The 9,876-nt window shown below is 32.6% G+C and overlaps 2 protein-coding genes and 2 non-coding genes across 5 annotated transcripts; 2 read left to right on the top strand and 2 right to left on the bottom strand.

Annotated features, from left to right (window-relative positions):
- The first annotated feature begins 296 nt into the window (after positions 1 to 296).
- On the top strand, positions 297 to 3,608 carry AAS (Pyridoxal phosphate (PLP)-dependent transferases superfamily protein). Its single transcript, XM_079003873.1, has 13 exons — positions 297 to 455; positions 563 to 689; positions 767 to 839; positions 922 to 1,152; positions 1,244 to 1,407; positions 1,502 to 1,642; positions 1,856 to 1,915; positions 1,985 to 2,149; positions 2,319 to 2,375; positions 2,487 to 2,551; positions 2,715 to 2,838; positions 3,090 to 3,227; positions 3,350 to 3,608. Coding segments are annotated over exons 1-13 (1,467 nt in total). The 5' UTR covers positions 297 to 453; the 3' UTR covers positions 3,470 to 3,608.
- A 356-nt stretch (positions 3,609 to 3,964) lies between these two features.
- TRNAR-ACG (transfer RNA arginine (anticodon ACG)) lies at positions 3,965 to 4,037 on the bottom strand. The gene has a single exon. It is a non-coding gene; the product is annotated as a tRNA-Arg (tRNA).
- Positions 4,038 to 4,285: 248 nt separating this feature from the next.
- TRNAL-UAG (transfer RNA leucine (anticodon UAG)) lies at positions 4,286 to 4,365 on the bottom strand. The gene has a single exon. It is a non-coding gene; the product is annotated as a tRNA-Leu (tRNA).
- Positions 4,366 to 4,408: 43 nt separating this feature from the next.
- On the top strand, positions 4,409 to 7,353 carry MED6 (RNA polymerase transcriptional regulation mediator-like protein). 2 transcript variants are annotated; one of them, XM_079003871.1, is made up of 6 exons: positions 4,409 to 4,519; positions 5,028 to 5,316; positions 5,393 to 5,567; positions 5,657 to 5,726; positions 5,832 to 5,938; positions 6,908 to 7,353. In XM_079003871.1, the coding sequence occupies exons 2-6, from the start codon at positions 5,069 to 5,071 to the stop codon at positions 7,070 to 7,072; spliced, it is 765 nt and encodes a 254-aa protein (XP_078859997.1). In that variant the 5' UTR covers positions 4,409 to 4,519; positions 5,028 to 5,068; the 3' UTR covers positions 7,073 to 7,353. The 2 variants fall into 2 exon arrangements, with proteins under 2 accessions (XP_078859997.1, XP_078859998.1); XM_079003872.1 differs by having other exon boundaries at positions 4,514 to 4,685.
- The last annotated feature ends 2,523 nt before the right edge of the window (positions 7,354 to 9,876 follow it).

Genomic DNA, 9,876 nt, shown 5'->3' on the forward strand with positions numbered 1-9,876 from the left:
ATATTCTTATTTCAAAATTCTCAAATTAAAACTTATTAGTTTATTTTGTTTATTTATTTAAATTTAAAAGATAAAAAAATCAATTTTAATAATTTATTATTTTTTTATTTTCTTATATATCCAAAGATATTAAATATTTAAATATTTATATTTAACTTTTTTAATTAACCCATATAAAAGATAAGTCTTACGCAAATAAATAATAAAAGAGTCTACGAAATAGTAATAAAGAAAAACAAAAAGGCATTTATTCCAAAAGAAACGGTTAAGAGTTTGCGACAATTCACATGACTACATACAGATAAGTGGTGTATATGTGGATGCCAAAACTTGGCTCGGTGTGATTACACGTATATATTATTAGTTAATTTTTACAGAACTGCGCACTTATAAAGCCAAAATCTTCCAATTACTGATCTTTTGCTGTGCGAGTTTCACGAATTCATCAGCAAAATGTAAGCGTTGCAGTATATCTTTCATGCTTCTTGAATGCATACACGGTGTTTGATGATATGTCTGACTGATTGAACATGGTATTTCGTGTTTGGTTATCATATGACAGGGAGAACGGGTTGAATCTGAAGGCAATGGATGCAGATCAACTAAGAGAACATGGCCACAAGATGGTTGATTTCATTGCCGATTACTACAAAACTATCGAGAGTTTCCCTGTTCTCAGCCAAGTTGAGGTACGCCGTTATTCGCACCTTTTCCGTTCATGATAGTTCGCCCTTTGCAAGTATTTAGGAACCTGTTAATTTATCAGCCAGGATATCTGCGGAAGCTTCTTCCCGATTCTGCACCAGTACAGCCCGAATCCTTGCAAGCAGTTCTTGAAGGTGTCGCATCTTCATCAATTGTTTTGCATTATGTTACCTCGACTGAAAAACACTAATACGTTTTCAATTTCATTGGAATCAGATGTTCAAACGAAGATAATGCCAGGGGTCACCCACTGGCAAAGTCCGGACTATTTTGCCTACTTCCCCTCTAACAGCAGTGTTGCAGGGTTTCTTGGAGAAATGCTGAGTGCAGGAATTAACATGGTGGGGTTTAGTTGGATAACTTCTCCAGCTGCTACAGAACTTGAAATGATCGTTCTTGATTGGCTTGCTAATATGCTCAAACTTCCTGATGATTTCCTTTCCACAGGTACCCAATTTTCTTTCAATTTCCAGTTGCAACTAAAATATATGGGCAGAATTATGAAGAAATAGGTTGCAAATTGTAAATTGTGTTATAGGGGCAGGTGGTGGTGTAATTCAGGGGACAGCAAGTGAAGCTCTTCTTGTTGTGCTTTTGGCTGCTCGTGATAAAGTTTTAAGAGAGGTTGGTAAGGATGCACTTGGAAGGCTTGTGGTTTATGCTTCTGATCAAACTCATTCTTCTTTACAGAAAGCATGCCAAGTAAGTATGTCTGATTGTCTGTTTCATTTCATCATCCTTATTCATGATTATTAAATGTTTTTTTTAAATATTTCCTATATAAATATATTTTCAGATAGCAGGAATCTACCCGGAGAATTGTAAGCCGATAAGAACAGAAATCTGCAATGAGTATGCTCTTTCTCCTGAATCACTCACTGATTCAATCTCACATGACGTTGCCTCTGGTTTAATCCCTCTTTTCCTTTGTGCTACAGTAAGACTTGTATATATGTATGCTTTAATTTGTTTTGTTGCTGCTAGTTTTCTGATATAGTTTTTTCAGCTAAAAATGTCATGCTCTTGAGCCTATTTGCATTAAGCTTGTTATGTGTCTGATCCTATATCATTTTTGAATATCGGGATTCCATAGGAGCAAAATAATCCATGTAACTTCAAGCTTTCTAAATGCACTGGCTTATGTACACAGGTAGGGACTACATCATCTACAGCTGTGGATCCTTTGCTAGCACTTGGAAAGATTACCAAGGTAAAATATATAGATTTGCTTCTACATTTTATAAAATATAAAGCTGTTTATGCGTTAACTGTTTGACAGAGGTATGGAATATGGTTTCATGTGGATGCTGCTTATGCTGGAAGTGCTTGTATTTGCCCAGAATATCGACATCATTTGAATGGAATTGAAGAAGCCGACTCATTTAACATGAATTGCCATAAATGGTTCTTAACAAACTTTGATTGTTCAGCACTATGGATAAAGGTAAAGGTTTGGGACCTTAATTATTCAACTATTATTAGAGGTCAGAATATAAAAATAACACCACACCTGGAAATTTTCAAATATCTAAAATACCCTTACTCTTTTTTATATATAAGTTGTATAGTCTGTTTAATTCAGCTCTTGATTATTACCTTTCTTGTCTAAACAGGACCGACATGCTCTGATTCAATCTTTATCAACAAATCCTGAGTTTTTAAAGAACAAAGTAAGAACATGTTTTAATTTAGTGACATGGTAAAAAAAATTGATAACCTGTTTTTGGAAGAAAAAAGAAAAGCTAATTATGATTCTGATTTTTCTCAAAATAATCAATCAGGCTTCTCAAGGTGGTACTGTTGTCGATTACAAAGATTGGCAAATTCCTCTTGGACGCAGATTCAGGTATGATGCCAAGGGTAAAAGAGTAAATTTAAGTCGGGTCTAATTCACTCTACAAGCAAGAATCTTTGGTTCTGGCATTTATTCAAAACCGAGTTTTTTTTTTTTTTTTTTTTTTTTTTGTTGGTGTGTGAATATAATTTGTGTGTTATTTGGAAACTGCAAGATCATTGAAATTGTGGATGGTGTTACGGCTTTATGGGGTTGAAAATCTTCAGTCTTATATACGAAACCATATTGACTTGGCTAAGCATTTTGAACATCTTGTTTCTCAAGATCCACGCTTTGAGGTAAATCAGTAAATCACTTAGATTTCCGTTGGGTGAAATACACACACAAAAAAAAAAAAAAAAAAAAAACCCTACTTTCTGTACGTTAAAAAGAAACCATTTCTCCATATTAATTACCCAGTTTTGGAAATGGAAGTAATACGTACACAACTTAACTAACATATTTTTTATGATGATTATTATTAATTATTATAATAATAGTTGAGTTGAGTGGCTAAATGAATCGATGAAAAACATTTCACATTTTTTAGATGGTTGCCACAAGGACATTTTCGTTAGTTTGCTTTCGTGTTGTACCTGCCAACAAAAATGAAGATTATGTGAACAAAGTCAACCGTGAACTTTTGGATGCTGTCAACTCATCCGGAAAGATCTTCATCTCCCATACGGTATATCAATATGACTGCCATGCTGTTTAAATTGTTTTATTTAACTTGACAACCATATTAATTGTTTATGAAATTAAAAATTGATGTTTTTTTTTTTTTTTTTTTTTTTTTTTTTTTTGCAGGTTCTATCGGGAAAGTATGTCTTACGATTTGTGGTAGGAGCTCCATTGACGGAAGAGAGGCATGTTATTGAAGCTTGGAAGCTTTTTCAAGAAACAGCCTCTACTCTTTTAAAGAATTAATTCATTCCCAAACAAATAAATATTATTCTTCAAAACATTTGATTTCTGCAGCAATTGATTATGAAGAAATATCTTCATGAACTTGTTGACAAGTGTAATTTGTTCTGATATATAAATCATATGGAAGTTTATTTTTTCATACAGTGACTCGTTTGGAGGATAATCAACACTCATTTCTTCGTATTCTTCTGATTCTATACATAAATCTCGTTTACTCAAAAAAATATTCTGCACACCAAAAATCGCATGATTATAAGATTGATTGAATGTGTTAACAAGGTCAGATAATTTATTGGCCCTAATATTTGGTGCATCGCTTAAAGCTACAAATCAAAAGATCGAGCATTATGAAACACGCGTAAGTGCGTAACTAGTGAAATACTCATGCACATCAAAATCCACCAATCAAAAGATTGCGAACTCAAATAAAACAAAATGTGTAATTAGTAACAAAAATCATCAATGAGAAAAAAGCAACAAAAATTATTAGGAACTCGACTCTGCTGGGGATCGAACCCAGAATCTCTGGTTCCGTAGACCAGCGCCTTATCCATTGGGCCACAGAGTCCTTGTTGTTTACTTATTATCAAGTATTTTAATTGACTACAAATTAATGCCGTACATCTATTTCTATTGATAGAATCGTATAGATAACTGTCATAATACAATGCTTTGTATTTTTGGTTTCGTTAAAAAAAAGGCCGACATTTTTAATCGTTTTGTTTATTGAATTTGTATAAGAGATTACACGGCGTATGGTTTAGAAGTTTTTTCAAGTGATGTTTTAGATAATCATTTTGACGAGGAAAAAATAATTGACAGCTGTGGGATTTGAACCCACGCCCTTTCGGACCAGAGCCTAAATCTGGCGCCTTAGACCACTCGGCCAAACTGTCTTCATGTGTTATTGTAGCTTAAAAACAATTGTTATCTTCTCTTAATTACCCAAGCTTTTCAAAATATGATTTCCTCGGTGTCTTTTGAAGCCTGAAACTGAAAGCGCATACGGTTTACGATATCTCGTAGTGTCGTTAACATAGTTGAAGCCAGGTAATTCCCTAATTTCTCTGACACATACGAATTTAGTCATGTATGATCTGTGTCTTTCCTTGATGGTGTTATAACTCAGTCAACTGATTTGGATTTTGTTGATCGTGATTGGTCCTGCCATTGAATATTAGGGTTATCTTATAGATAACAAGATTGTTGAATCAGGGTAAATCCCTAACCGTCTCCCCAATTTGAGTTGCATTGTATGTAACTGTCTGTTTGACTAAAGAAAAATTGTCATTCTTGTGAATTTATTTCGAGTTTGTTTTGTTTCGATTGGCTTCGACATTTTTTCTGGAATGCCCAGAAGGTGTTTGATGTTTTGTCCATATGTAGTTCTGTTTGTTCGGGGTAGGATTAATAGTCATATCTTCTCTCACATGTTTGTTTACCTCCTTGAAATGATCTTACTGAACATATATGTCTGGAGCTCTTGCTCTAGGGTGTAATGGTTTTCAAGTTAATAATTATCATATATGTGTTGATATTCTTTGTGTTCTTCTTGCAGTAGAGTAGACTGTAAGTCCATTAATAAAGCTTGGAGTTGAAATGGCGGCTACACCCATGTTGCCACCAAACTTAGGACCTGGAGATGGAAATGCTCCAGCAGCTCCGCTTCCACCAGGGACAGACATGACCGGAATATGCTTTAGGGATCAATTATGGCTGAACACATACCCACTTGACCACAATCTTGTCTTTGATTACTTTGCACTTTCTCCTTTCTATGATTACACATGCAACAATGAACAACTCAGGATGCGCTCAATTCATCCTTTAGACATCTCTCATCTTTCGTAAGTTTTTCTTTCCATTCAGTTTGCTATCTCTAATCTGTATAGAATGAGATTATGATTGAGTCTTTACATACAGTAAAATGACAGGAATCGAGTTCATGGTGAGTGAAGTTATGGAGCCCCACCTATTTGTGATGCGTAAGCAGAAGAGAGATGGTCCTGAAAAAGTCACTCCAATGCTTACATACTATGTGCTTGATGGTTCAATATACCAAGCACCACAACTATGCAATGTCTTTGCAGCCCGAGTTGTATGTTCTCAACTCCCTCTTTTTTTATTTTATTTTTTTGTAATACATAAATCTTTAATAATATGTCTGTGTCCCATTTTTACATACAGGGGAGAGCTTTGTATCATATATCAAAGGCTTTTACTACTGCAGCCTCAAAGTTGGAGAAGATTGGGCATGGTAAGCTAAGAATTTAAATAAGACATTTTCTTCTCTAAGGCATTTTTTTTTACCATATTTTTTCTGATAATTTGCTAACTAATGTGTATGATCACGATGTATCAGACTCAGAGAATGAGAATGTGTCCCTTGAACCGAAGGCTGCTAAGGAGACTATTGACTTTAAGGAAGTCAAGCGAGTAGATCACATTCTAGCCTCATTGCAACGCAAGGTAAACCATACTCTTTTTATCTTTATTTTTCTGCATAACTATATCTTCTCTAATAGTGTCCACTTACGCCATGTTTTTTTTTCATAAGGGGCTGTTTCTTTTTTCCCCTATTAAGTCATGTATCATGTATGGATAAAGTGCTTCTTTTTTAGACTGAATGATCTTGTATGAATATGACCATTTTTCCCTTTTGTTTAGAAATGATGGTAAATACTAATGAACCATACAAAATTAAGAAAGTCACACTAAATCAAAGCATGAATGAAATAAGGATACATCGGAACCATATTTGTAACAATATTTAAAGTTTGGATCAACATTGTAACAAAATTTAAAACCTAGGACAAAAGTGTAATATTACCTTCTAAACCTGGTATAGCAGGTGGAAAAACAAAAACCCAAAGTTGGTTTCCTCTTTATAACATTTTTTGGATTTGTTGGCAACTTGAAGAAATTTCCCAAAAGCAGTGTAAACCCATTATAGTACTTAGTTCACTTTTTTTTTTCTTTTTATAAAAGTCTGATCTAAATTGTCTAATAATATTCATTAATTGCTTATTTTTTGATAAATTACTTTTTTATTCATGATATTATCAATTTTAGTATAAAAATTCGATGCAGCTGTTGACTATTTAAAGATATTTTATTAGATGTATATATTGAAAAATAACATGATTTTATAAACTAAAAAATTTATTCAAACAAAGCAAAAAAAAAAAAAAAAAAGGAAAGGGCAATGTGGGGAAATTAAATGTGTGACTTAATGGATTAACTTACCACATTTCTTGGATGACATTGCTATGCCTATAAAATGATTGTCTGATTGGGTAGATTTTGAGAGTAGGATGTTGTAATAACTCATAAGTATAAATTGAAAGTATGATGCCATGATATAATAATAAATAATAAACAAATGAAGAAAAGTAAGTTGTTATTTTTTGTATTTAATTAACACCACTTGGATTACAGCTTCCACCTGCCCCTCAACCGCCGCCATTCCCGGAGGGTTACACACCGCCATCAACTGCAGAAGGAGAACAAGGCCCCCCTGAGACTGACCAACCAGACCCCAAACTTCCTCTCGTGGACCCCATCCTTGACCAAGGTCCCTCCAAGCGACAAAAATACGCTTAAATCAAATTATATATATATGACTCTTTTTTTTTTTTTTTTTTTTAATTTACTCCCAACAGATTATTTATTTATTTATTTATGGGTGTTTGAGTATTTTTTTTAACTATGCATGCATGACACTTTTCTCGTTAGTTAAATTGAGGTTAGTTGAGCTTGAGTCAAAATAGATAGAGTTTAGGGTTTATCAATATATTTCTACATTTCGTGCATCGTTATTATAAATCTATAATGTAGAAGATATGGTTTTTACTGTTTAATATAACCAACTTGTTATTTTTTAACAGTCCATGTAATGATTTTTACATTTACCATTTTATGTAATGTTTTATCTAAGATCATAACGGCTAAAATATGTTGAGTAAATTAATAAGGAAATTGTACGTTTTTGTAATTAGCTCTAATTTTTTAATATTGATCAAAATAAGTGAGGTTGGAATAACTTTCTTTTTGTGTATAATTTATTTGAATTTTTTTTGTCGGAAATCTTTATCAAGCTTGGCATCTTTCACTATTTTATTTGAATTTTATAGTCACACATCTTTAACAAACTTGGCATCTTTCACTTGACTTTTGGGACTAAAGTAATGAAAGTAGGATTGCACCTTTTATAAAATTGGCCTGAATAGGAACCGAACAATCTAGACGTCAATTTTGAAACATCATCCTTTATCAAGTACCAAAAACTTTTTAAAAACTCAAAAGTAAACCTGATTGGACCCGCATCTTTATCAGACTTGCAATGCCAAACATGTCACTTAATGACACAACACGCTACACATTAGGCTGATCAATGGACATCCGTTTTGGAAATTTAGCTACAACATATAGGGCCGAGAGCAACTAACGAAGGTACTGTTTCTATTAAAAAAAAAAAAAAACCTCTTTAGAGCATTTTTTATTGTCTCACGCAATACACACCACACTTGTCCTCTCACAACATTTTATTTTTTTGGAAGACTTCACACTACAAAGGTTTTGTGCATTTTTTGCACGACACAACACTTGAGTTGATATAATTTCTTTTTATTGTTTCTATAATTTTTTATAACGTGATTTTTTAAAAAAACTTTGATTTTTTTAATTTTTTTTTACCGATTTTAATAATAATATTTTCAATTTCGGTTGCATTTTTTTTAACATGTACAATTTTTGTAAGAACTTTGTAGACATTGTTTGCAATATTTTCTTTATTTTTTTTATTTTCATTTTTGTGTTTTTTAAATTTTTTTTTCTAGAATAAAATTGATAGCTTTTTTTTTTTTTTTTTTTTTTTTTTTTTTTTTTTTACATTTTTTAGATTTTTTTAGAAAATTTATATTTTTGTTTTTAACATGTTTTTTTTTAAACGACGGACTTAGTGGTTAACAGTTAGTATTACGAAACCATCAATGTCTGGATTAGAACTCGAGACCTCCAATCTAAGAGGCAAAAATCTCTGCCAAGTGGACTAATTCCACTTGACTTTTTACATCTTCTTTTTAGTATTATTTTTTCAATATTTTAAAACTAGAATTATTAAAATTTCGGTTGAGAACTATTTTCAGTTTATAAAATTAGTTTATTTAAATTTCAGTTTACTATATCAGTATGCAGATGTTAAAAAACAAACATGTTTATTATTATAGACTGCAGCCGTTTGGTCCACCTCTTCTGCTGCAGGGGTTGCAAAGGTGGTCCGCAAACTTTATGAATTTTCACTTCGAAAAAACAAACAACACTTAAATCTCGAAGCAAAATGAGTAATGGTAGCCTAATAAGTTTATTAGGTTCTTTTTTGGTTTGGCCTATGTTAGCCCTTTAGTTAGGTTTAACCTAATTAGTTTCATATATCCCCTAATCTAACAAATAAATATATTTTTGCAACGTAGCATTCTCTTAGCTTCCCCAATCGATTTTCCCGCTCCTATCATCTAACTAAATTTCAAAAATTTCCCCTGCTTCTTGTGAGTTGTATTACATACCGTATTGAGGTAATTTCCATAATCATTCTTCCATTTCGCCTAAAATAATTCTCCAGCTCCGATTTAGTCAAATCAAATCCCTACCAAATATACCCTCAGAGCATTTCACCAAGATTTTGGTTTTCAAACGGAAGATCATAGAAAATATGATTGCTAATCTATTCCAAAATTAACGCTCAACATTCCAAACTGAAAGCGATAAATCAGGAACTTCAACAAACGAATTTGTGTATATTGATTTTTTCTCCTCTTCATTTGATTCAAACTCTTCAATCAACTTCTTCTTCTGGTTCTTTGTTTTCATTTCTAGCTCTTGAGCTTCGTTGAATCACAAACATTAATGATGTATGGTATGTTGCTTGGTCTGGTTTTACATCCTCTAGCTTTTCTGCCATCGAGGTATTCCTCTATTCCACTTTTGTATATGTCAATTTTGTTTGGTTATAATCGTTGTGTATGCTTTTCAGAATCAAGTTGTAGGTTTAAAGTTCACAACTTCAGTCTTTATGTAAGTGATTCTGAATTAGAATGCATATAAGGATCATTAGAACCCTAATAGTGTTTGTAAGATGAAATTCGAGAGTTTTGAAATGGAATTAGATCAAAATTAGTTCAAGTAGAAAGTAACAAGGAATAAAGAATTAGTGTATTATATGCGTGCAACTGTATGTGCTATTGTGCTTGTATGTGTGTCATTGTGGTTGTTAGTGTGTTAGTGTTGTTGTTGTTGTTGTTGTTGTTGTTGTTGTTGTGTATGTCAAAGTTTATATTTTCTCCCTATACATTGCACTCTAGGTGATTGAAAAAATGGTCATGAGAACTTTTTTTTCTTATCGAACACTG

Source organism: Lactuca serriola, chromosome 5 (genome assembly GCF_051521515.1).
Source record: "Lactuca serriola cultivar US96UC23 chromosome 5, Lser_US96UC23_V15, whole genome shotgun sequence".
In the NCBI taxonomy this organism is placed as follows: domain Eukaryota; kingdom Viridiplantae; phylum Streptophyta; class Magnoliopsida; order Asterales; family Asteraceae; genus Lactuca; species Lactuca serriola.

What these genes read in the sequence shown, in the direction of transcription:
- AAS (XM_079003873.1), top strand. An exon ending in GTTCAGCACTATGGATAAAG is followed by an intron (nt 2,150 to 2,318) that starts GTAAAGGTTTGG and finishes TTGTCTAAACAG; the next exon opens with GACCGACATGCTCTGATTCA. An exon ending in AGATCTTCATCTCCCATACG is followed by an intron (nt 3,228 to 3,349) that starts GTATATCAATAT and finishes TTTTTTTTGCAG; the next exon opens with GTTCTATCGGGAAAGTATGT.
- MED6 (XM_079003871.1), top strand. Translation starts at nt 5,069, where the DNA reads ATGGCGGCTACACCCATGTTGCCACCAAACTTAGGACCTGGAGATGGA. An exon ending in TTAGACATCTCTCATCTTTC is followed by an intron (nt 5,317 to 5,392) that starts GTAAGTTTTTCT and finishes CTTTACATACAG; the next exon opens with TAAAATGACAGGAATCGAGT. An exon ending in TAGCCTCATTGCAACGCAAG is followed by an intron (nt 5,939 to 6,907) that starts GTAAACCATACT and finishes CTTGGATTACAG; the next exon opens with CTTCCACCTGCCCCTCAACC.